At 41.7% G+C, this 27500-nt stretch overlaps 2 protein-coding genes across 6 annotated transcripts in view; both read left to right on the forward strand.

Annotated features, from left to right (window-relative positions):
- Positions 1 to 17987, forward strand: part of hmbox1b (homeobox containing 1 b) — a 29357-nt gene extending 11370 nt beyond the window's left edge. The window contains exons 5-10 of one of the 4 annotated variants that reach the window (XM_042095649.1): positions 3683 to 3836; positions 4407 to 4489; positions 4886 to 4981; positions 5278 to 5372; positions 5569 to 5652; positions 14584 to 17987. In XM_042095649.1, coding sequence (XP_041951583.1) covers positions 3683 to 3836; positions 4407 to 4489; positions 4886 to 4981; positions 5278 to 5372; positions 5569 to 5652; positions 14584 to 14733 — 662 coding nt within the window. In that variant the 3' untranslated portion in view covers positions 14734 to 17987. Of the gene's footprint in view, positions 1 to 3682; positions 3837 to 4406; positions 4490 to 4885; positions 4982 to 5277; positions 5373 to 5556; positions 5653 to 14583 lie in introns of all 4 variants that reach the window. The other 3 variants (XM_042095650.1, XM_042095646.1, XM_042095648.1) reach the window with 3 other exon arrangements.
- A 4077-nt stretch (positions 17988 to 22064) lies between these two features.
- Positions 22065 to 27500, forward strand: part of LOC121711832 (RAC-alpha serine/threonine-protein kinase-like) — a 39568-nt gene continuing 34132 nt past the window's right edge. The window contains exon 1 of one of the 2 annotated variants that reach the window (XM_042095672.1): positions 22065 to 22208. The gene's annotated coding sequence lies outside the window, so the exon portion shown is untranslated. Of the gene's footprint in view, positions 22209 to 22683; positions 22851 to 27500 lie in introns of those variants that run through there. The other variant, XM_042095673.1, reaches the window with a different exon arrangement.

The following is a 27500-nucleotide window of genomic DNA, read 5'->3' on the forward strand; positions in this document are numbered from 1 at the left end:
GCTCACACACACATGCTCACACACACACACTCATGCTCACATGCTCACACACACACGCTCACACACATGCTCACACACACACACACACACGCTTACACACACACAAACATGCTCACACACTCTCACTCACATATACACACATGCTCACACACACACACACACACACACACACATGCTCACACGCTCTCACTCACATATACACACACATGCTCACACTCACACACACACACACACACACACACATGCTCACACACACACACACATGCTCACACACACACATGCTCACACACTCTCACTCACATATACACAGTTTACACACACAAGCATAATCTATCTGAAAGCTTTTCTCAACAAGACGACACAGCAGTTTGCTCTCTTGTTGACCTGCCCATGGAATGTCTACATTATTGCGTGTTTATTAGGCTCTGTTGCGTGATCCTCCAAAGTTGAGAGCGTAGCAGTTTTCCATATGTTGTGATCTAGCAGCATTGACGTGTGGAGTTGATGTGTGGAGTTGACCGTGCGGAGCTGTAGTGTGTTTGTGGCTGGCTCTGTTGTGTGTAGGGAACGGTATGAAAATTTAACCTCACGCTTATAGTGACCAAAATTATCACGGTTTTCGGTATTATCACAGTATATGTTCAGAAAGCACTGATAGGCCTACACAAGCTGAAATAGTTTCAAAAAGTGTCCCGTTCACTTTTTTCTTCATGTTTAATTGGCTACGTGCTTATAGCTTAACTTACCCTACCATAACTTGGAGTTTGCTATTTCTATTATTTGGATGCAATGAGTGAGACCAAAGTAAGCGTTCAAAATAAAACTTTAGGCTACTGTATTCGTGAGTGGAATGGATTTCATGTGGACGCGAACATAAAAAGACGCAGAGTGGCTACATGACACAGTGCACATTTTGCAGTGAAAAAGTTCCACCTTTTAAAATCAGGTGTAGCCAAATCCGAATCATAGTTAAAACCATCAATTAGACAACAGAATCAGTAGGGTACCAGTTTTGTTCCATTGTACCAGGCCTACTGTATGTCAAAAGCAGGCTCGGATGAAGCTGGGAAGGATTAAACACACGGTTTCCACACCGCGGTAATCAACAGTGATAATCATGATGTTTGAAATGAAAACGGTAATTATTATCGTCAACATTTTTATTGCGGTTTACCATTATACCGGTAATCGTTACATCCCTAGTTGTGTGTGTTGTAATCTAGCAGCGTAGACCTTGCGGAGCTGTACTGTATGTGTGGCGGTCTTTGGAGCAGCACAGCCTCTTCCTAATTGCAAGCTCTCTGTTGAGTTCCAGTCAAGCAACTGCTCAGTCACGCTTGCACTTGGTGAAATGGGGTGGAAATATCTTCTTTTTTTTTCTTCTTTTTTTAAATTAATTTATTTATATCACACACATATATAAAATGTCTTGTTTATTAAATAGACTTGGCACACAGACTGCAGGATGAGGTTTTGGATGACCACTGTCCTTTTCTGGCGCATTGCGAGATGCTCAACGCACGGAATTCCAGATGCCCCCAGAGCAATGATGAAGACACCGGGCCTATTGCCTAACCTTGTGTGATCAGCCTTTGGCATGAGGAGCCTCAGAGAATAGATACAGGGGAAGCTTTGTTTCAGGGCACATGAACCCAATAGCAGTCTTTTGCATCTGTTTTGTTGGAGCACAGTTTGATTGCTTTCTTAAAGGAGAGCCTGCTCTAACAGCCACGGGGAAACACACTGATCATCTCAAGTTGAAGGGAGTAAGAGGGACCGTTGTCTGACCAGGGGGTTGGGTTTTTCAGCTGTCCCACAGCTCTATGGTCATCATGGGTGTAGGCAGCTCTCCTCTCTCACACCCAACACACTGAGATGGTTGGGTGATGATGTAAGTAAGGACAGTGATTGGATTCTGTGGGAAAGTCTTTGCAGTCTGACTGGACTAAATGTGTTTGTTACCCAGAGGTAGGCACCCTGCTAGGTGTCGGCCAGCTAAACGACTGCATGGATTGAGGAGGTACAATGTTGAAATATTGATTCACTATACAACTAAGTTAACTAGGTACTTGCTTTGGCTAGTCTTTGAATTGTAAATGGTTCAATGGTTTGTGTGTGGACAGTATGCTAATTCCTATCTCCCGCCTAATGGGCAAGGCTCCTGTTATTTTAGCTTATGTGATTCCAGTGAGAATTGCGAATAGGGAACACCTAGTGGGTAATCATACATTTACACACCATAAAGTGAAACGTGACCTTTTTTGGAACAGCAACACCCTTGCTACTCCAACTCAGAGATTCTTTTCAGCCCTTATTCCAGCCTGTGGCTTAACTGTGGTGCTTGATGAAGTTAGAAATGTTGTACACACTGTTGATGTAGTAGCTAATGACACAACAGGTGACACAGCAGGTGGCCTTTCAAACATTGTGCATTGTATGCCATAAGGCAAGTTACCGTTCAAAACGTGCTTTATCTTGATGTGGCTTTGGCCAGCAAGGCTGGTGCCCTGATTGGATGGGAGTGTTGTCCTCCTGATGTGTTTATGTCCACTGTGTTCTATGTGTGTCGTGTCCAGATGTATCTTCACTCGTACCTGACCCGGGTGTGACCATACACGGACTAATTGAGAACACACACACACACACACACACACACACAGATGTGTTTGTTGGGTTTTCCCCTTGGTGAGGCCCAAGTAAACAGCTAGATACAGATTTACTAGTTAACAGGTCAGAGTGCCACAGGCGCGATTGGGAGTTTGGTGCCTCCAGGCCTGCAGCCATAACAGACAAACAGACCTGGCCTGTTATACATCAATATAGGCTCTCTGTACCTAGGCCATGGTCCCGGTATCTCCATTTAGGGTCATGTCCGGTGTTGTACAACTGGGGACGTCTGCTACATGGCAGATTTACACTTCTAATTTAGTGGAATTGCTTTGTCTCAGGGACATAGCTTTGATACAGATCGACAAAGCGACTATGTGAGCATTTCTCTCGAATGCCCAGCAGCCTGGCAACCAAAGAATCCGACACTAGATATAGGTTTCACTACATCTGATTCTCCGACTTTGAGGAGTGGTGTTGTGTGTGGAGTAAGTTACATGACTATTCCAGTTGAAGTGTGAAGAACTGAGCATGCAGATGTCTTATGGAATGTTGATGTGTGTGTGTGTGTGTGAGAAAGTGAGACGTACAAACATGGACAGGCATCTTTCCATTGCCGTCCTCTGCGTTTCTTTTTTCTTTTTCTTCTCTTTGTTTATTTTTTTTTTCCTCTCCCTGCGGCACGTCCTTCAGGGAGAGCTGCGGAACTCTGGCAGCAGCAGCTCTGAGGGTTATTTATAGAAGACTGCAGCCACTCATCTCCAGAGTGCACCGGCTGCAGACAGTCAGTCTGCTGCCACCTACTGCTGTGGAGGAGAAAAGCCCCAGTGTCCTCCCAGAGCAAGTTTGAGAATGGTAGAAACATGGCAGCCAATCAGAATTGATGAGAGAGACTTTCCTTATTGTTGATCAGTCATCAGGTGCAGTTGTCATTATGGTCATAGCGCTTGCTGTGGACAGGCCTTTAGCATTGAGATTGTATTGGGTATTGATTGACCTGTGCTATTCTGAACATACGTTGATGTATTGATTGACAGGTGCCAGTCTGAACATGAGTTGATGTGTCGATTGACAGGTGCCACTCTGAACATGCGGCCTGCCCCTATGTCCCTGGAGGAGATAGAGTGGCGTCAGACCCCGCCCCCCCTGAGCACGGCGGTGGGGAGCTTCCGTCTGCGCAGAGGAAGCCGCTTCACCTGGAGGAAGGAGTGTCTCGCCGTCATGGAGAGGTGAGGAGAGAGAGAGAGAAGGAGGGAGGGGGTAGGGAGAAGTAGCCGCTTCACCTGGAGGAAGGAGTGTCTCGCCGTCATAGAGAGGTGAGGAGAGAGGGTGAGCAAAGGGTAAGAGAGAATGAGGGAGAGGGGGAAGTGGGAGGGAGGGGCAGCTGCTTTACCTGGAGGATGGAGTGTCACACCATCATGGAGAGGTGAGAATGGAGGGAGGGAGGGAGGGAGAGCAAGAGACAGAGAGAAATAAAGCAGACACGGGGAATGAAAGAAATGGTCTTGGCACCAATATTTCTGTTGAGGAAAGAAAAGTGTCTGTGTCTGACAGGAGAGGCTAGAGAGGGAGCTGGAGATCAAAAAAGGAAGTTCATTACTCATAAAAAAAGAAGGCTGTCAAGGACGAGTGAGTAGAGAAGTGGATGGTCTGAATCAGACAATGGAAGAGATCTCAAATGTAGAGAGGCAGATGTTTAGCTGTGATGAGCAATTGTGTGTTTGTGTCTGTGTTTGCGTCGGTGGAATGTGTTTAATGCATGTTGCTGTAATCCCCCCAATTCCTCTTGTCCATTCCAGTTATTTCAATGAGAACCAGTACCCAGATGAGGCCAAGCGGGAGGAGATTGCTAATGCCTGCAACGCTGTCATCCAGAAACCAGGTTTGTTCTACCAATCACCAGCATACCCGCTCACTGATGGCACCACTCATAACTCTAGCCTACTACATCTACATTACATTTGTTCATTTGGCGGACACGTTTATCCAAAGCGACTTACAGCAATAGGATAACATTTAGGCTATTAACATTTAGCATTTTAACATTTAAGCTGAAGAGCTACAGTTGTAGCATTGGTACAAAACCGAACTCTACTGGGGAGTGTATTTGTTGTTTGAGATCCGTTTGAGGATAACGTCAGCTTGAGATACTTTGGGCTCTGAAAGAAATCTCCCCTACATGCCAGCAATGTGAATCCAGGAAATACAGAGTGTGCATTTACTTGTCTTTCTAATTGCGTTCTCTTCGTCCATCCTCTTCCCACTATCCCCCACTCAGGAAAGAAGCTGTCTGACCTGGAGAGAGTGACCTCCCTCAAAGTATACAACTGGTTTGCCAACCGCCGCAAGGAGATCAAGCGACGTGCCAACATTGGTAATGTGCCTGCAGTCGCTGACAATAGCATCTCTCTTAGAGCTGTGTTTGGGGAGGGGGTTGCTGCTTAATATCTAACAGACACTCTGAGAGATGATCCTAGATGATGACAATTCATCATCATTTTGACAAAGGAAGAGGGTGTGCATGTGGAAATACTTTTTTGTTGTGAAAATGATTTTCAGCAGGGTTGAATAGTCTTGCTGCATGTATGCGTTAATGCCTCTGTGTGTGTGTGTGTGTGTGACTCGTGTGTCTCCAAGTTGTGAAATAACACCCTTTGTGTGTCTACTAAGAAGCCACAATCCTGGAGAGCCATGGCATCGACGTCCAGAGCCCTGGTGGCCACTCCAACAGTGACGACATCGACGGCAACGACTATGCTGAGCAGGTAGTCATAAAAGCACCCTTTTTCATGTTTCTCTCTCTCTCTCTCTCTCTCTCTCTCTCTCTCTCTCTCTCTCTCTCTCTCTCTCTCTCTCTTTGCTAGAGGCCAAGATTGCTTGCATTTTTGTATGTGTGATGAATCAGTGAGCCCGACCCGTGTTGGACTGTTTCCACATGTTCAGTTAAAGCTGTCGTTGCAGGGCTGTGACGTCCCCTACTTTGAGAAGAGATCCATGACCCGGCCATTTGGCTTCTACCGTCTGGAACCCACCTCTCCCACACAGGTGAACACCGTCCCCCTATCCGCAAATCATGCATTTAGGTATAAAGGGTCTGGGTACAATAATTTTAAATCTATGCGCCCCCCCCCCACCTTGAGGAAATATATAACCGGCTCTGGTTATATATTTCCTCAAGGTGGGGGGGTCGCATAGATTTAATTAATAATAGATTTAATCTTGACAGTTTGGCAAGAATCTGGTGACAGGTGGTGGTCTTTGTGTCCATGTGGTCATTACGGTTATGATTTCATATTGCAGTACCATGCAAGACCATCATCATATCTTGTGCTAATGCTGGTGGTGTGCTGTTACGCTACTCTACTTCCCTTTTTCAGTGTATGATGATATGTTGGCTTGAAAAAGTCAGATGGCTGCATATGGATTATTACACTGCTATCTAGTGGTTGGGGATTTAAACATAAAATGAACTATAGGTTGTGTTTGTATACTGTGTATGTTCTGTGTAAGTAGTACTAACAATGGTACTTTCACAAATTAAAAAAATCAGACTTGGCAGTGGATCTATGAAAGGTGTTTAATAAAAACAGCAGACATGGAAAGTAATGTAATGATATTAGTGTTGTTTGAAGTCCCTGTCAATCCATCACTAGTCGGTCTCCTATATTGGGCTGTTTCTGTCCAACCTTCGAAACCTCCTCCTGGGGATGGACCAGTAAGGATTCCTCTTGTCCAGAAACAGACCCCCTCTCATGTCTTCTTCCAACTTAACACTTTCTCCTTTTTCTCTTCTCTGTTCAAACCTGAAGCAAAATATATCGGGAATGATTCATTAAACACCCAATGCTGAACAGCTTAGATGTGAGCTCCATCAGTGTTGGCTGGGATTAAGAGTGATTTCACTAAGTCTACTTTTCATATTCACTGTGAGCTGATTTCTTCTACTCACACAGTGTTGAATCCACTTCACCCAGAAGACTGTCAAGTACAGCTTTCACATCATGTTCCCTCCGTCGTTCCTCGGTCTCCAGCTTTTTTCCGTCTTTGCCATTTATCTTCTCGACTGCATCCAAAAGATTGTTCATCATGAATTTCACATCGATTTCCCTCTTTTCAGTGGTTTCCATTTCTTCCATCTCTTTGTTAAGAAAAGCATCCAGATCATTTATGACTATCAGGACCTCCTCAGGAATAATTGCGTTCAGAGTGAATTCCTCTGTGCTCTCCTCAGCTGTCTTGATGGTCTTCACATGGATTTCCTGTCTACACTGTAGCGCTATCCAAGTCCACCTGTTGTAGTTTCCTGATGAGGAGTTTGCTGAGTTCCCTTTTTGTCTTCCTTTTGTTTTTGTGACTATCTTCATCAACAATAACACCCAAAGTTTCACGTTTGCACCTCAATTCCTCAAGTTTGTATTTCTCAACTTTCTGGTGAAACTAGTCGTCTTGCGCACAGTGCTATTTTGAGAAAATCCACGATAAACAAACGTACAGTTTAAAATGTCGAATTTCACGTTTTTGCATAATTCGACATAGTCTACACTTTCATATTGTGAGCAAATTTCACGGATAAACATACGTTTGACTGTTAAACCCTGACTTTATTTAGGTGAAGATTAAACACATTAGCAGTCATTCCATTTGTCCACGCTGCTATAAGGTTTTACGGTAGAGCTAAAATGTAGCCTAATCATTAGGCTACTCCTTACTCAATGTGTAAGCTCTCTATCGTTCTTGGCAGATGTAGCCGAATATGAATGCGAAATACTTGGCCTTTAGGGCACAAACGGTCAAAAGCACGAACTTTTAGAAATATCCTGGCGTCATTGTTCCATAATCTTTGTTTAGTGAACGCATTTACATTTGGATTTGTGTGACTTTCATGTGAAGAACGTCTCAAAAACACGTAACTTTGGAAAGCGAAGAATGCGTGTGCTGGTCATCCACAAATGCAGAATCACATTTCACAAATGAAATTTTCGGTTTTACAAATCAAGAAATATTTGTGGATCCCCCCCCCCCTCTGCGCATATACAAATATTATTGAGACCAATTTAGCTTCATATTCTGGCGTATCGTGACAGGAGAACCATTCCAACTTTGGATGCAGTTATCTTAGCGATACTTTTTGCAATACCCTCGATATACAATTTCGTTGGAAAGCTTAGTCAATGGCCGTTCATGTGAGCACATTAACTTTTAATTTTGTAAATTTGACCAAAACGACTGGTTTCGCCTTGCAGGGTCACTACTTGTATCTCCATCGCCCTGCTGCCATCCGGAATAGGCGGAATGTTGTGATGTACAGTATGATTGTTACCAAAGATTCTAGAACAGAGCTGTTCTAGAATCTTTGATTGTTACCTTTTAACTACATCATTCATTGGAATGTGGACAGATTCCTTTGTCTTTTTTTGACTGTCTTGGTAATTCCCTTTGTCCATACACTATATTTACTAGCAAAAGCAAGGCAGATTTATTTATTACACGGCTCTTCATAGTGCTGCAGAATGCTCTATTCACTTGAATGGGCCTTCCCAATGTTCGGCGGTCTGCTAATTATGACCGCCGCGCAGCGAAGCGGCGGTCATATAGGTTTAGTCAGATTTTTTTTTTTTTTTTCTTTTTTTTTCTTTTTCGTATGCCCAAATTTCCGTCAATGATTCCCGGGACACTGAAAGACCGGGGTACACGAAACTTGGTGGACATGGAACCATCGTTTTTCGTTTTGATCTGTAGCCCCCCCGCTGAATTGGACCCCCCGAAAGGAGGGTAGGGCAGACACAGTTTTCTGTGAATATCTCGAAAACCGTAGGGTTTAGGAGGACCATTTTTTTTTGTATGTTGATCTCAAGGGGCCATGTCAACCCATTCCATAACCACTCATTTCATGTATAGCGCCACCTAGTTAAACACAAAAAAGTAAAAATGAGGTGGTGTAATTGAAGGTATCTGTGACCTAACATTGTCAAAACTGCACGAAATTGGAAGTGTAGGGTCATTATGACTCCCTCTGTATGCACGCCAAGTTTTGTGGAATTCCGTTCATGGGGGGCCACACAATAAATTAATTTATGTTACTATACACCAACTGGCCTGTAGGTGGCCGGAGACAGTTTTCTGTGAATATCTCGAGAACCGTAGGGCCTAGGAGGTCCACCTTTTTTTTGTATGTTGGTCTTAAGGGGGCATGTCAACCCATCCCATTACCACTTATTTCATGTATAGCGCCACCTAGTTAAAAATTAAAAAGCAAAAAATTAGGTGTTTTCATCTCAATATCTCTGGCTGACAAGGTCAAAACTGCACGAAATTAAAAGTGTAGGATCATTATGACACCCTCTGAATGCATGCCAAGTTTTGTGTACTTTCGTTCATGGGGGGCCTTACAATAAAATAATTTATGTGTACATTTAGTGACGTACACCAACAAGGATTCCCGGGACACTGAAAGACCGGGGTACACAAAACTTGGTGGGCATGTACCCCCACATGGATAGCATGGAACCGTCATTTTTCGTTTTCATCTGCAGCCCCCCCGCTGGACTGGACCCCCCGAAAGGAGGGTAGGGCAGACACAGTTCTCTGTGAATCTTTTATGGTATGTTGGTCTCAAGGGCCCACATCAACCTGGCTCATAATCACTCATTTGTGATTTGCCCCCCCCGGTAAAAAATGAAAATCAGTAGGATTAAAAGAAAGCCAAAATAAATATTCATCATCATCATCATCATGGCTGCATTTTCAGTATTGGCGAGAAGTAGTCGTTTGTCCACTAGATGGCGCATCGTTGCAGTGAGACGTAATTTTGTTGGAAGTTAAAAGTGGGTTGGAAAAAACAATGGACTGTAATTTACCGCAGCGAACATCTAATAAGGATAGGACGATGTTCACATGAAGTGTAATTCCCATTTCTTCTTGAAGCCGAAATAAATCTGAGGATGTTTATCGGACATGCTTGGTTTTTACTGCAGGTACGTTAATCTTGTAATATCAATAAGGACCTAGGTAATGTTACCGTTAGCGTTGGTTGAGTGATGGAGGCATTTGATTTATTGCATTTGTAGAAAACTATAAATGCCGTTATACCAAGCAAATGTATAGCAGCACTGTTTGTATCTTTCGACTGTCATTTATTGCACGTGCTACAAAATCATTCTGTGCAATGGAAGATTTACCAACGTTACACCGGTCTGATACAGTTTTGCCTATACATGCGTGAGACTGAGACGCCTGTTTATTTTGTTTTAAGTGCGTGCAGGGTGTGAGAGGGGAATCGATGTGCTTTGATTACAGCTTGGTAGTTGTAGTCTGTGAAATTAAAAAGCACGTGTGTGTGAAGTATCCAAACAATGACACCTTCATTTCATTATGGCTGCTTTAGCAACACACACCTTAAGCTACTGTGTAGTGGGTCCCATTTAGAAGTGGCTACTTCATTCGCGCTTTCCTTGACTCATGGAGCTGCGTGAATGTTATTACAACTTTTCGCCACGATATGACAGTTTAAGTCCGCTTGATACTGTAAGGCGTAAGCCATTGGTTTCCAAAGGAGATTTTATTTGTGTCGCCAGCATAGCCTATTGACAATTTATGTTGTAAATAGGCCTACCTTATAATCCTACCTGTAGCTTAGGGAAGCTAACAGCTTTCTATTAGGATCTAGTTTGTTAGTTACCGTTTTGTCATAACTCCCTGATGCATTTTTGCATTTAGAATAGCCAGAGCGTGTATATCTCAATCGTAAAATTAAACAATATCGGGTGCCTATGGACTAGGCTGGGTGAACCCAGCCGATCTGCCCGCTATTTATTTTTTGATTTCTTAAAAGATTGAGCTTGGTCTGATGAAAGCCAGACTAGCCATGGACCTCAGTTACACAATGCAAGGGAACATGAATCAGCCTATATTTGCACTAACAATAACGGACAAAAGCTCTTCAACTTTGGCCCGTTAAAATGTGTATGAACAGTCTAGCGACGCATTTCATCAAGGCCCATTTGGACATGTCAGTTATTTGCACCACTGGTTAGATGTAAAACAGCATTTCGTTTCAGACTAGGCTACTGTTACTTAATTTGTGCATTAACAATAACGTTTCAGACTACTGTTACTTAATTTGTGCATTGACAATAAAGTATTACATGAACTAAAGATGACTAAAATCTTATGTAGAAGAAGAAACATTCACAAAAAATCCATCCATCCAAAAATGACCTTTGTTTTTGATAGCTGTTGAAAACGGCATGGAACTGACAGAGATGTTTTTGTTTAAAAATAAATAAATAAATAACATTATGCTGATACCTTTTGCTTTTCCCAAATACAATGTAGCCTACAGGTGTAAGTGACCTTTCATCAATCCAGTTGCAATGGATGAACTGTGATGAACTGCCCTACTTGTGATTGTTTAGAGATTTTAAAGGTTTTATAACAATGCTACATCTTCTTTGGCTATTCTACAATCTATTCACCTTTTCAGCACCAGTAGGCTACTTTCTGTGCAGCCGCACACACACACTCAGGCATGCCAAACAAGCATACACAAAAGTTTCAAGAGTGGGGGATGGAGTAAAATATGGAGACAAATTGAAGTGTGATTTATTTTCGCGGCACGGATGTACAGGACTGAGCGGCGGTCATATTTTGTACCGCTATGCGGTACATCTAGTTCTGAATAACAGACCGTTGCTAAGTATAACAGACCGCTGTCAAGGAAAATGGGCTTTGTGCTTCTAAGTCAATTCTTTCATATCACTACGCAAGGATTGGAACTTAATTCAAAAGTGAAAGCAGACGGTTGATCAGCTGTGTTCTAAAGAATGTTTGATTCAAGTAAAGCGTGGGTTGTTGCGAACTATTTGTTTCTCAGCAAAAGCCATGATTAAACGGTAACAAATAGGCTATAGCCTAGGCTATGTAGGCTAAAGAGTCATATCGTGGGGAGTTTATTGTGTCGTTTTGGTAAGTAGCCGTGTAATAAGCGGGATAATGTATAGAACGCCGGTCATTGTCGGGAGCAGACCTCTCAAGTCTCACGCATTGAGCGTGAGACACGCATTTCAATGACTTCACACGGTCACACGCCACACATGCCATTTCTCACTCCGAGAAATTATTAACTTGCCCGCACAGACATTTCTAAGGGCTATATTTTACAAACGTGTCACACAACGTTGCTGTCTGTGCGCTCATTCAGCTCAGAGAGTTGCTGTTCAGTTACTAACCTATCGGCCAATCAGAAAATAGGATTTCTCAACCCATCAGGAAATAGTTTTGTTTTGATGTGGGTCCGTAACGTGGAGACTGCTGATCCGCGGAGTCGTGGAGTGAAATTAGGCCCGGTGCTTCGTCTGATGATTTGCTGCGCAGTTGATCAAGATACCGCGGACCGCGATGTCATTAAACATGGAGCCATACAATAAAGTGGTGGTATAAGCGTTCATTCAATGCAGGCGTCTGCGCGAGAGAAACTGAAACTAATCGATAACGTTCGTATCAAAGCTCCGCTTCAACCTGTTGAATGCTATTTAATTGTTTAACGACACTTAATAGAACAACGTTGATTTTTGGAACTTCCATAGAAACAGAGCAGAAACTATAATACACTGTATAGCACTGAGTATTGTATAGTCAGATTTGATTATAACGTGGCCAAAAGCTATTGTAGCCTTCTTTCTATATTTTAAAGATCAACAGATCAGGCGTAAATCACTATCTGCTCGCCAAAAAAATTGGTATTGTGTTTCCTGAATCCTTACATTCAGGCATTCAAATTAAACTTAATTTAAAAACATGTATTTTTTTCTCCATTTCCTACCAATGTATGATGCTTGCATGAGGGAAACATCCCAAAACAATAGCACCCATATAATTGTTGCTGTTTTGAGAAGTATTTCTGTTCTTATGCAAGCATCATGCAACCATGCAAAAGCAATGAAACTAATAATTATATCTTACATTAGTAAAGCAGTCCTCTGATGTGCATGTCACAAAACATTTAAGTGAAAGTGCATGTATAACAATATAGGCATAATAATGATTGTGATAATGATAATGACAATTTGATTTAGAGGGAGTGGGGTTGGGTACGTGTAGATGGGCCCTATGACCCCAAAGTCTGCCATGACTGGGCCTCAGGTCCAAGAAGTTTGAGAAAGGCTGGTCTACATAACCTGCATCAGATTGAGGTTTGCAGTGATGCGCCTGAAGGCACGGGTTGAGGACCCAGTCAGTTACGTCACAATATGCACATTTGTTTAAATTCATACCTACATAATCACCATGACCAAAATTGTACTTTTTTTTTACTTTGAATCTTGGGGGGGAAAAAATATTGACCTACTGTACCGACCCATTTTTTTTTTTTTTTGGCTGTTACTGCAAACAAGAATATTTTTAAAGATGGCCTCATGACTGTGAAAATGGCTGACATTGAACCACGGTGCTTCAAATGGGAGCCCCCAGTATCAGTCATCAAGGCATCAAAATCTGCCACAAACAGTGTGAACTTATTATTATAATTATTATTATAATTTATGTTGTTGTTATTATTATTATTTATTATTATTTAAATAAAACAGTGTGTTTGAAATAATGGAATTTGTGCTCTCATGAAGCTGGGTCGATGGGACATGGGGAGGGTGGGTCTGTTGATCGGGGGGAGGGGGCGTGGCGCCACGAGTAGTTCAAGCAGACGTAGGACTTTCATGTACTTCGATCAGGGCGGAGGGGGCGTGGCACTGTGCCAATGCCACGCCCCCTCCCCCCTGAGAAACAAAGTCTCACTCCTTGCAAACTTCAAAACTTGAGAGCCCTGGTCGGGAGATAGGTCCCGACAGGGCGAACCGGACCCCGACGCGCAGCGGAGGGGTCTTGTTCCACCCTGAAGGGACCTATCTCCCGACAATGACCGGCGTTCTATACATTATCCCTTACTTATTATGTATTATTATATTTAGCACCTTTTGTACACTCAAAGCACATTACATATGGGGAAAAAAACAAAAGTATAATAGAATAAGAGAATAGAACATGAAAACATGACCATTTTTAAAGAAAGTAAGTTAAACATGAAAAGGAATTTATTACAAATACAACGAGTATAATAAAATTAAAGAGATAAAGTAAAGCTTAGCAGTGTTTTAAACTGACCGTATAGCGTGGTGTTTCCAGGTAAAATTGAAAGTTGACTGGTATTTTGTGGACGTTTTTATCTGAAGCCATAAAAGACTCGCAACAAAGGTAATCAGATCTCGAAAAGTTGCTGTTTAAAGCAGCGTAGTAAACTAAACGTCCTCCATGCTAAATATACTCTATGTTGAGTCATTACCTTAATCAGGACTAACTGAGTTGTTCATAGTTGCACAAATGGTGATATCCCACTCCGGCGTTTTTGCAGCTAGTGATCATTCTGCGTATTATATTGAATTACCTAATGCAAACATTCCAATCATTCAAGTCGAGAGGGAAGCGATTTCATAACGTCACATTTGAGTGAGAAAATCGAGTAAATAAAGAGTGGATCAAGGTGAATGTTCAATTTAATATGAGACGTATAGACAAGTAAGTACATTATACAAGTTAGGCTGATATATGTACAAGTACATAGTCTTTCACTGAACTTGACTCTTGAGTGTGTTACGTTGCTTGGCAGTGGGAGAACTATTTTTGTGGGCGGAAGACGAATGAACAAAAATCTAAATAAATAATAGAAAACACAATTTAGTTTCTTTAAACTAAATGTTGGTAATGGAGCTTTTGTATAAAACCAATAACACTCATGGTTGTGGTGTTGGTAATTACCTTCGGCACTCGGCTTTCGGCCTCGTACCTACGGCTGAATTACAGCCGCAGCAATATCCTTTACCAACACCACTCCCACTCATGTCATATATTGCTTAATATCTTTTTTCCCTACCCCCTTTGATGGTCAAAAAACTCAACAAATGTCTGACCTTTGTCCTATGTTTCCAGGACGATGCTGCTGGTCACAACGACCACCAGGACCCCATCTCGCTGGCGGTGGAGATGGCGGCTGTCAATCACACCATCCTTGCTCTATCACGGCCTGGAGCAGGCGGAGTCCCCAGTGACATCAAGACTGAGGCGCTGGAGGATGAGTGAGCTGAACGCAATATCACAGGGGAGGGGAGGGGTCAATGAAAGTTTGTGTTTGAAAATGTGTGTGTGTGTGTGTGCGTGTGTGTGTGTGTGTGTGTGTGTGTGTGTGTGGAGGAGACTTATTGTAATGACCAAACCAACGCTTAAACCCCAGACCCTCCCCACTTATACTCTGGAAACAGCATTATATTTCCTGGACTCGCCCAATCACTGTTTGCTCCACTTCTCAGACGACAACAACAACTGTATCTTGTAACCTGTTGGTTTTCTCCAGTCACTTACAAAGACACTTTGAGGAGTAGAGATGGGAAATCTTTAGCCATATTTTGCCCAGATACCTTCGGTTTCCTTCACATTTCCGAACCAACCTTCCCACTTGCAGGACCTCCAAACACACTCCGTACCTCTTCCCAGTCTCAGCGGCAGACCAGTAGAGTAGAAGGCTCTCGTGTACCTCTTTAACCGTGACCGTGTGCTTCCAATGGTCTGTGTGTTCGTGTTCATTAAGGATGTGGCTAGAGGGAGGACTGCAGCCATGGACTGAGGACTGCTGGTAATTGAGGTGGATGAGGGAAGGGGTCCCCCTCCCACCCCCCCCACCCCCCCTCTTTACCTAGGTTTCTGGACTCCCTGAATACTGAGAGCCCGGAGAATACCATTGTGATGGTGCAAGTGCTCCCTCCTTCTCCCTCTGGAATCTCTTTGATAGTCTGGTTCAGGTGGGAAACCATGAAAGAAGCGGGTCCCTCAGGATCTGGTGGGGACCTACCTTCAGGTGCGGTCTGGATGGGCCAAACGCAAACGGGGTCAGACACAGGTACCATACTGAGAACAACAAACTGACACCGGAATTTTAGTTGGTTTTGTTTGTTTGTTTGTTTGTTTTTTTTTTTTTGTTTTTTTTTTTCACTTTTGATGTTCTATCTTCCATAGCAGTGATTTAATGTGTTATATAAGCCAGCTAAACCCAAAGTCATTGTGGATTGGGAAAACTTTGAGCTTTATATGTCTTTCTGAATCTAAGATAGTCTAAGTCAGATGTCAGTTATGTATGGAGTAAGGAATTGATCGTTCCTTATATGTGTGAAATTGAGAATTCAATGATCTATTTCTAAAATAATGAAAAGAAGTCAGGAGAACTGCTATTGGCAAGATGTTTGGGCAAAGAGAATGTCTCCAAAACATAACTCCGGCACTGTCAGATCAATAGTATTTCTTCATAACTCCGGCACTGTCAGATCAATAGTATTTCTTTATAACTCCGGCACTGTCAGATCAATAGTATTTCTTCAAACTATTTTCAACTGTCTCCAGGTGCACCTGCTTCTCAGAGTACCTAGAATCGTCTTTGTGTTGTCACCAAAACAAGTCTTTTGTGTTGAGGTTCGTAAGCTGACAGTCGCCTCACTTTAAAGCGTAATGCTCTTGATTGAGCATTTTATCTTTTTTAAAATGTATAATCATAAGAAGTAATTGTTTAAACAACCCTCCTTATTAAGTGGACTTAGCAGCACCTTAATAAAAGAATCATGTCAGATAGCTTAAGTGGGGGATGCATTACGTTAGAACCCCAGTTCAAAGCTCTCTTTCCACAAGCTTAGGGAATGAAAGTCTGATGAGGTGCGAGTGGTTTCATCAGGGGAAGTCCCTATTTTGCACACTGTTTGTTTCCATGACTTGAGGTCAAAGTTTCAGAGTCGCAAGGAAGACCTGTTGGTAAGGTTAACACAAAAATATGTTTAAGAGGGAGAGAAGTCTTCTATGAGTCCAAAACGGGTTCCTAAGAGGGTTTCAGGTAGTTCAAGCAGTCCAGTACAGGGAGGATTTTTAGCAGAATTTAAAAACTGTGCTGTTATCTGACGCTGTGGGGCATCGCTAATGGGACCAGCGTTGTGTGTCTCAGTAACGTCATCTGTTCGTTGTTACTATGTTTTTCCTTGATCCCTGGGATCTAAAACAACAGATGTATTGGTTAAGGACAGGCAGGCTGTTACCTCTCTCTGTCTCTTTTTCTCTTTCTCTCTCTCGTAATGACCTCTGTCCCTTCAGAGCTCAGCCTCATAAGCAATCAACTAACCTTATGCTTGGCATACTGTGCTTATTTAACAAAAAAAAAAAAAAGACAAAAGAGACCTTCTAAAAGAATTTGGAGTGTGTCTGTTCTTTTATATTTTGTATTATTTCCACACTGTAAACCTTTTTTAGTTAAGTGATTTTATGTATAAAAAGAACCATGCCTTTATTGTTTTAATTGATCTGTGGTTGATGATGTGTAATTTTATTCTGTTTCTGACCGAACTCGGTTGTTTCAAGCTTTTTTCTTTTTTTGTGTGTGTGATATGTACGTGTTCTTTTACTGATGTTGCTGTTGTCTCTACAGCATTATGTATACCTAATATGTAAGAACACAGTAATCTGTGGTGGAATGGCAAAGCACCTCCTTAGGGGAAAACAAAATAGTCTAAAAAAAAGAAGTTAGTCAGGGATCTCTGACACAGAGACTTAAAAGGATAACATTACTGTTGATAGTCAAAGACCTCCAGTCAATATGATGGCAGTTATGCAAAGTAATATTTTCTATTAATAAACATTGTATGGGATTGTCAGGACTGTACGCAAATCTCTCCGTCTCTCTCTCTCTCTCTCTCTCTCTCTTTCATCTGGCATGAATAATATTTATGTGATGCAGAAAGTCATTCTTACCTCAAGACATTAACTGTTTGTTTCTATCAAGTTTTTTTACATGTTTTGTATTGCCTCAGTGTAGAATCATGACTTAATATTGTAAAATATACTTTTGGTCAAAGTAAAACAAATCTGCTGTTCTGACTATGTTACCATACAAATCGGTTCTCTCATTCAGACTTTCAGTTCTTCACTCTAATTGCGTGCGTGTGTGTCTGTGTCTGTGTGTGTATGTGCACTTTTAACTGGTGATTTAGAGATTTTTTTTTTCTTCTTTCAAATATATATATCCACACTCAGTCGCTGTCTCTGTTTCTCTGTGCTCTCCATCGAGAGTAGAGCCTCTTCCTCCTCCTCTTCCTCTCTGTCTTCCTCTTCCTTCTCCTGACTCTGCACTGGCGCATTCTGCTGAGTCATCTAACACAGTAAAGGCTGTACTGACTCGATACTAAAGACTGGCTGATAGATCCAGTCTGGACAAGCTAGTTCTGGGTCAGATTGAACTGCCCACTAGCCAGTAGTTGGGGTCAGGCAAAAGAGTCAGTATCTCTGCATGTGTTTCCAGGGGGTGCTTTGTGATTCTCCGATTCTCCGCAAAGTTCATATCATGTCCTTACGTACATAAAAAATAACACTATTACTATGATAAAGAATCGATATTTAAATCTGAAGAGAATCATGTCTGAATGCAAAATGTATCCAATTGGAAATGGTTCAATCAGTGCATCCATTTATCTCCCATTTTAAGAATTTAGTGCCTTTTTTGGACAGTAGACTGTTCTGTAATTAAATTGTAGTATATAATATATTATATATATATAAATGTTTTGTACAGTTTCTTTGTTTGAACAAACTTTTTTTAAAACTTGTGTTTATTTTAGTATTGTATCTACTAGAGAAATAAAGCTATATCGATGACAAAACACTACCCTTGTCTGTTTCCTATCCCTGGTTTGGTTGTGTGGTCTATTAAATGTACTTAAAACAAATCTTGTGCAGCAGGTGAAAAGGCATAAAAATCACTTCTTTAAAATGAGCACAAGGTGGCAGCATTACACTCTAGTGTACCAGGCAAGAAACCAGATGTAAGCAATGTACAAATAAGGAGAGTCTTGAGACTATCCCAGATTTACCATATATGGTAAAATAGCCATTTTGGAAGTTGGCAATTTGGTGGTCTCAGATAGTCATCTCCTCTCTGCTGCCTTATGTTTAAATTATTTTTATTAACACATCATGTAGCCTAGATCTTCAGTAAGATTGTTCCAGTACCATATTAGACCTATCTTAATCTTAATCAGAATCTTGAAAGCTTCATGATTCACTGGGCAAAAGGGAAAGCATTTATTTTGATTGTGACTTCCAAAAATATGACTGATGTTTTTCTGCCTTAAAGATTTCAATAATCTGCACCATTTACCAGTGGTTTTGTTGATAAAAAACAAAACAAAAAAATCACCATGTTAAAATGAGATTGGCAAGATACTGTTTGTTTGCTGTTTGCAGAAGCCGATGTAGTGTTGTGTAGTCCTAGCCCATATGTCTTTCCAGGACACCACCTGACCCGGCCCAACTCTCTCCTCCATCAGGGGGAGAGAACATGGGGCTGTGTCGTTGGCAGGTTAGGGCAGATTAACCGTAGCCCTGGCCCTGCAGGCGTCGTTCTTGTCCTTGCAACTACCACCATTCCGGCTCTTCCCAACGACATTACGTGCGTTGTTTCCCAAAAGCTCCCCATGTTCGTGACCCTGGAGCAGGGGATCCAGCGCATCTGGACACCTTCCTGGCCAATTCACGTCTCCTCCTGGTCGAAACATTTGTATTTATGGGTCCATTACGCATCCTTTTCCCAGGCGCAATTTCACAGACAATTCAATATTCTGGCTGTTCTCACAAACCATCCGTGTGGGGATCAACAAGGGCTTACATGACTAATTCGTTTGTGACAAGGACATCTGTAGACCATTGGTGGGTCAGAGGCTGGTCATTTTTGGCCATGTTCACCCTGTACTAGTGTGTCATTTGTCTTATACTTAGTCTTATTCAGAGAAACCTGGTCAAAATCTTGTCTTTTAGGTGAGGTTTTACTGATCTTCGTATTCTTATCATTTAGAAAAATGATAAGAATGCCTTCAACATTGTGTCTTGTTTCATCTTTCAGTAATTTTGTCTTGTATTGGCCAAAAGCGTTGATGCTCTGTTTCAGCCCTTGCCCTGTCCACCGTTGGTGGACGGCCACAGTGCAAAGAGAACGGACATGACCTGGAGACGCTACTGTATACCTCAAGGTTATGCTGGACCGGTTTTCAAATCATATACAACATTTTTGTCCAGTCAACCAATGCAATTAAATTGGAAGCACTCACTGATGAGGTCAGGGTTGTAGTTTGTGTAGTTGGCTTGAAAATATCACACACAAGGAGTTTGACATTCATAACAGTTTTTCAGTAGGTTTTTCAACAGGCTGTTGAATTGCAAACATAATTGCTCTGTTTAAAGAAGTACAAATCCAATCTCCTTTTCCATGATGTGTGAGGACGTACCGGTAACTTGTGATGTTGTGATGAGATGCTGTGACCAATCCCAGTTTGGTGTCAGTTGGCACCCTGGATTTTTAAACCTAAAACATTTGGGTTTCAAAAATGGGTGTTTTGTTTGTGTTTTACAGGGAAAGTTTGAAATATGGAATATAAAATTTATAAAGTTGACAATTCTAATAACAAGAAAGTATGCATTCAACACATTAAATTATTATTTTGTCAGTGTTGAGTCATCCCAGGGAAAGTGAGGTTTTAGGTAATGTAGCGAATGGGTCATTTTAGCTGTCCCTGTCATGTCCAGGCATTTAAAGGTCATCCACCATTCCACTTTGACCATTAAGGTTTGAACGTTGATTAAAAGGGATACATTGGCTCACAGAGCTTTATGTTTAGCCAGTGATCTGTGATTCCTTTTCCACTGTAATAGTATTATAACAAGATTCTATCAACTGTAAGAGTCTTTTAACTTAACACATCATCATCATCATCATCATCATCTCACACAGACATACAGAGAAAGTGAAGATGGGTCAAGAACAATGATAGATAAAATAGCCTATAGAAATAACAACAATAATATATAAACAAAAACAAAAAAAACATATCACTGAACTTATCTAAAGCATTGTTACAGATACAAAGAACTTTCACTGTGTAGATATTTTTGCTTATGGCCTTGTACATCATCAAGAACTTTTTTTTGTTTGTTTTTTTTTTTTTTGGGGGGGGGGGGGGTCATGTTATGAGTTTTTTAGGGCATTGCAAATATTAAGCATTAAAAGAAAAGTAAATATAAGGACATTTTAGAATAAAACGTTCTATTACATAGTTATTTATTAGTAACACTTTTTAAAATAAGTTACACTTTACGTTTTTTATGAAAGTCTATTAACACAAATTGCATGACAAAATTGCACATTCGGTTGCCAATTGCGGAATGCATTGCACAATATATTTCCAAAGTGCTACATTAGACCTGTTATTCTAGTGTATTTTTTTTTCGAAATCGTAATTTCTCAATTGACGCAATGTACTTAGTCCATCACATTGAACAGGATAGGCTATTCATTTTTATGTTGGTATTAAAACGCTGAGCACAAATATTAAGATTGCAATATGTCAATTGCGCATCTTGTTCTAAATCCATTGTTCTTTGCCACTGTGTGACTTTCACAGGCATACATGCACGGACGAATGAAGCATAATAAGTTTGTTTTCTGTAGACTATTTGAGTGTGGTTTCACATTAAGGCTATAGCCTTCCCCAGCACGGGGCGAGTTGAATGGAGGGCTTTCCCGCTTAGTAATGCGTGTTTACGGGTAGCAGCGCGGGGAAAGTCCGGGGGGAGAAAGCGCTCCCTCCGGAGGTGAAAGAAACACTCAAAACAACCCTTACCTTCGCCTCCTCGAGGCTTCTAAGAATACTGTAGTGTTTTGCACATTGCGCGCGCACGCACGCACACACACACACACACACACACACACACAATAGGCATAGTATCGGCAAATAAAATAAGCAAACCCGGGGGCCTGCTGTTGTAGCAAATACTATAGAATAGATAGACATGGCCATGACTTGTGGCTACATCATAATGATGGGATTGTAGGCAGTTCAATGTTGTTAGTAGGCTAGCCTATTATATCTTGTCTGTGAAGTGAAGTGCAAAACCTACACTTGTACATTATCCCACAAAAATAATGCCCGCTCATTCTGTCTACTCATAAATATACACACAACGAGGTTAGACGGGCTGTCATTAAAGGCCTATTTGTATTATAATTATTTTTCTTTTTTATTTAAAAAACAAAAACTTTTGCTCAGAATCTATCATAAAAACTGGACATCTGCCCTGCCTAATTTATTGTGCATTTCTTCGAGGTGAACATTTTTCGTTTACTGTGATTGTAAATGCATTTCTACTCTTTGTAATGCATCAGTTTAAGTAAAAATGCTATTTATATTAGGCTTATTGCATTACACACTGAACTCTGCATTGCTACTGAACTCATCGCATCAGGGGAAAAGCCAAATGAGGTGACGGCGCTGAAAACGACGGCGATAGGACCTTGCAGATAGGACGGCGATACGGGCTGAATTTCAGACAAGGGCTTGCTAAGCTTAATGGGAGTACGGAGGGAGTCGCGGAGTGTGTGTAGGGGTGCCATTTACACTGAGGATATTGATGGACACAGCAACCCGAACAAGTCACCCAAGCTTCCAAGCAATGAGCCGGTGTTCCTTCTGAATCGCAGGGTACGTAAAGTTTCGAAGTGTATTTCTGAGGTTGTATTATCTTACTATGTCAATGTGTTTAACTGACGCTCAGGGGTTGGGTTGTTACCATTGTATGATGTGATGGAGCGCCTCTTAAAACGCACTGTCTAGTTAGGCCTGAATCCTACTAAACCGAGGTTAACTAATGCGTTACGAGACAACATGTGGCACGTGTAGAATTACCATACAACCTCTTTCTTATGAATAAGACATTAAACTCGCGTCATTTTGCGCGCTACATGCGCTTGGGTTATTGATTGTACTGACGTACGGAACAATTTGTTCGTAGGTGAAAGGCATGACTTTACGATAGCATGGTTTAATTCGTATAATAACCTGGTACTCTGTCGAGGGATGCTTCCTCTGAGCTGGTAGGCGTACATTCATGCGGGTTTCCTCTCACGCCTTTCGCCGTAAAAAGATTGTCCAGCATCCTCCGCAGACGTCCCTGTTACTGCACGGAAATTAGCCATCTAAGTTAAACCCAACTCGAGTTGGTTAAGTAAAACACACCAGCCTCTGCTACTGAACGGCATATTATTTAGCAGCGGAAATGTAAGTTGCATAAACTACCATTGAAACCGGATTCGATCGCAACAGCGTTGGGCTATTTGTGTGCAGGTAAAGGCGACTTCACGTTTCTCCTTTCGTGACTTTACGCAAGGAGCTTTTCCAGGTAACACTGTCCAAGTGATTATCAGTGTCAAATTCAAATACCGGTAGTCAAATATGACAATTATATAGTAGGCTACTCTCTGATCCCGGGCATTGCAGATGTAACTGTGAACTACCATTTAATGGGACCATGGTTGCCTCCTTCGTACCCTTAACTTATTGGGCTAGTAGGCCGTCAGTCGCATTGAGCTTTGTATGTGTATATTTTCTGTGATTATGTTGTTGTATAAGATTTAATATTATTCCATCATTCCAGTTGGCATAGGCCTACCAACTGTGCATTGCGCTGGCCCTGTTCAACATCTTTGTTTCCTCACAAACCTGTCAGATGTCTGGCTATTTATAGATTGTTGAAATGAATGGTTACTGTCCTTGAATATTATTTTTATTGATTTAAACACAGGAGGCGTTCTGTCCCAAGTTAATAATTTTATTATTTTCTCAATACTTACATAGTACTTGGTCAGTGTGCTTAATGTATGCTGCATGGTTAATTTCTATTGTTCAATTGGTCATGACATCTACATGGGCTTGGGTCAGGATAGGCTACCGAGACTTATCTGACACATTGTAGTGCTTGAGTTGCTTGAAGTCCAGGAACAGACCCAAATGTGACCGCATGTCATCCATGTGCGTCCCAAACCTCTTCTTGTCCACCTTGAAATGTGCTGCTGGGCATTAAGTAAGAAAGTGTGTATTGACTCTCACTCTTTCTCTCTGTGTGTGTGTGTGTGTGTGTGTGATTGAATCCTGGAGTCCTGTGTCCAACCATGCTAGATTATCCTCGGGACAGGGGCGGGCATCAGCCCAGTGGATTGGCCAGGGCTCAGATCTAGAGAGCCTTCCTGTCTGTCACAAGTTGAGAGCGGGATTGTGCTTTTCTCCTTTGCCATCTCCTGTAATACCCCCAAATATAACATGGCTGGAGACGGCTTTTGTAATCACTGACTGATGGCATGGAATGGTCAGTCATTTAATGATGGGGTGACAATGGCATGCCACTGTCCAGTTGTGGTCTGTGTCAACACTGACACAGTACTGATAATGTACTGGTTACTCTATGTCTGTCCAGTACCATAATTCACTTTGCATAATAGAGACTGATAGTGGTGCAATTGCCACATATGTTGTTCCTGTTGCTGCCAGAGTCTTCTGTGTCTAGATTCTTGCCGTTTCTCTTGTTTGTTGGTTTTGTATAAGATAGACAGAAGTCCCGGGGTCATTACGTTTCAGGGGTGCGTTTCCCAAAACCATGGTTGCTAACATGTTAGCAACTTAGTTTTGTTGGCAATGGGAAATTGAATTGCAACCAACAAAGTTGCTAACTTAGTTAGCAACTATGGTTTTGGGAAACGTGACCCAGGCAGGTGCCAGCAGTGAAAGACAGAAAAACATAACTCATATCTCCATATAGCTCCGTAGGAGGCATGCAAGCTTATGCATAGAGGAGATAAGTCGTTTATCTTTTTAGCACTCTCTCTCTCTCTGTGCACTAAATTCTCTTTCTGTGACTCCACTGGGATTCCTATACAAATGTTTGAACAAGAGGAGCTGATTTGCTCCCTGTAAATAGTTTAGATGTGACAAATGAAGAATCAGTATTGGATTCAGAAGTAGGCTGACTGTGGTGCGTTGCTTCACGGCTCTGTGGGGAGGTGCTTGATTGGTTGCCCGTGTGTGCTGGTGGAGCTGTGATCGCAGCATCCTTCTTCAGTGATGGTGTTCGATAGACCCAGCTTCCCTCCATTAAATACGATGACGCTCTCTCTCTTTTTCTTTCTTTCTTTGTTTCTCACTCTCTTTTTCTTTTTCTGTCTCTCTCCCTCACACACACAAACACATATTCACATGTTCCTCTCATCCTCTCACATAATCTCACTCTCTCACCTCTTTGCCTCCTTCTCTCTTGTTGGTATGTTACCTGTTACTTCTGGTTGTCATATGCTGTTATGCATTGATAGCGTAGATAAGATGAAAGACCATCCTCTGTCCTTTTAACTCAAATATGATGCTCTCTAAAGATGAAGACAACTGAGGTTTTTGCCCTCCACTGATGTGCAGTATTGCTTATAACTGTTTAGAACTCACATGAACACACAAAGCAAATGCCACAATCAGGAGCTGTACTCAGATATCCTGGCTTTCGAGACATCTTTATCACCTTGTATATTTATTGAATGCATATTAGGGCATCTTTATCACATTTGAATGCATGTCATGTATCTAAACCAGACATTACAAAGATTTTGACACGGGGTGCGGGCGGTTCAAAGGATGTAAAATTCATAATCATTGTGTCCAGATGCTTTGCAGTGATACATACTTGGCCTCCCTCTACGGAGTTGTCAAAGTGATGTTAGTGAATCAGTGGTGAGCAGAAGTTTTAGAATCAAGAGCGCACATCTGCATTGTAGCCCATCACAAGTCATGTGAGGAGCTGAGCCCACCACGGCTATGCCTTTCACAAGAGACCCACAACCTTGTGGTGCATAGACTCCAACTCCCATGATGCTGCTGAGTCAAGACAATTTACAGGGCTAGGGCAAGACCTGTGATACAAAAGAATCATCTACATAGTGTGTCATTGGTCTTATTTTGTACACTTTCTGAATGGAAGAAAGCAGTAAACTAAAGTAGTCGGCTGTAGTACTAGAAATGGTGGTTTGTTGAGATGCTTCAGCATTTGTAAGCTTTGTCTCAGTACTTCATTGCTGTCAAGCCGTTATTGTTTAACACCAACTGCTATTTAGTCTCTAGACTCACTTATAGAATAATAATAATAATAATAATAATAATGCGAAAATTCAACAGCACCACACAATGCAATTAGTGTGAACAAATCCTGTATATCTGACGGTGAGTCTATGATGCTGTGCATTGAGAGATATCTGAGGGCAGCTACATCCTGTGTAAATGTAGATGCTGGTGGGACTCACTTGTTGTTTGGGGACAGCAGTCTGTGCATTGTCTGTGCAGTATCTGGCATCACGTTACCTTCAGAAGAACGTGTTGAAGCAAAACCTGCTTGAAGGAAATACAGCTTAATTGGTTAGGTTCAAATTATTTTAAAATTAAAATTATATCATAAAGCTTATAATATTAGACCAAGCAAAACTACCATAAAAGAAGTTTCTCATTAGAAAGTCTGCAGAAACATTTTTAGAGAATGATTGTGGCAGTTACAACATAGTATGATGGCAAATACAAAGTGTCTCAGAGATTTTCTTTTGAAAGAAAAGTTTGCTTTTTAAGTGTTTTAAGAGTTATTAATTCAGCTTAGAGACTACTGAAATGGTCAGACCTCTCGGAAATCCATGCCATCACCAGATGTCAGATTTGATTGACCACATGTTGCTGCTGTTTCCAGCAGATACCTCAATAAACACATAATCAAAATCGATACCATTGAGTGCACCAGTGCTTTTCTGTTACATCTGGAGGCTATAGACTGCACTGCAGACGTGAATGAGTATGTGATCATAATTGAATGAACCGTTGATAAGTTGTTGTTTCCGGTGCGTTAAGAAGAAGGGCTACGAGCGATAAACGGGCCCTCGTGAACACAGAAAGGCTGTTGGCTCCGTAATCCTCTTATTCTAAATCTATTTAATCCACTATAACATACAATCTAATCTGGACTTTAAGGAATCAAATCCATTAGTAAAACCTTTATAACATATTCTTTGGTGGAGAACAGTATGTAAAAAAGGAAAGGAAACAGGAGGGCCTTTTCAGACCAAAATTGCACTGGCCACGGAGAAAAGCCCCCCCCCCCCCATTTACCCCCACCCCCCCATCCCTCCCTCTCGCCGTTCTCCTCCTCGTCTGAAAAATGTGCCGTCTCGCTCAAGGTGGTCCATTCGAAACCGAGGGGGATGGCGGTTGCCTGGTAACGGGACGTAAAAACAAACAGGTCTGTAAAAAGCGGTAATTCAGACCCTCGCTGTCCTGTCTGGAATAATCAGAATGTGGGAGATGGATCTGGAAATGAGTTCTATATTTTAGGGTGGCCGGGTCCGGTAAATAGCCCCAGATATAGCATCTGAGTGAGATCAGGCCCGGATGTGGCGTGGGCTCACCAGACTCGGCCCAGATCCGCCACAGGGTTTGGACTGAACTCTGAGGCTGGAGTGTTTATTTGCTTATTATTGTGTGTACCGTCATGGCTGGTCGGACATGTGAACAGCATCAACAACACATTTCCTGTCCACAATGAAATGTGTGTTTGTTTATAAGATGTGCTTGGGCTATAATTAGAGGTCATTCTGTACCTGTTTATCCACGAGCGCTCGACAGACACAGACTTTATTGATTAACCTGGCAGCAGATCCAGACTTGAGGCACTCTTGTTTCAGACAGTTTGTTAAAATTGAAGCCAAAGTCAAAATGCCAGATGCCAATTAATACCTGTCTCTTGATATGGATGACATTTCATGTATTTCTGGCAGACAAGATGTTTTCAAGATGTTGAGATGAAAGGTAAGTAAATGGGCAGAATTCTGTGGAGGTGAATATCGTACTGAAATTACCACATGCACTTGTAGGTTGTGCTCGTGCACACTATTTGCCCCATGAGGTATCAATTTCTACTCAATT

The sequence above is a fragment of the Alosa sapidissima genome, chromosome 6 (genome assembly GCF_018492685.1).
Source record: "Alosa sapidissima isolate fAloSap1 chromosome 6, fAloSap1.pri, whole genome shotgun sequence".
NCBI lineage: Eukaryota > Metazoa > Chordata > Actinopteri > Clupeiformes > Clupeidae > Alosa > Alosa sapidissima.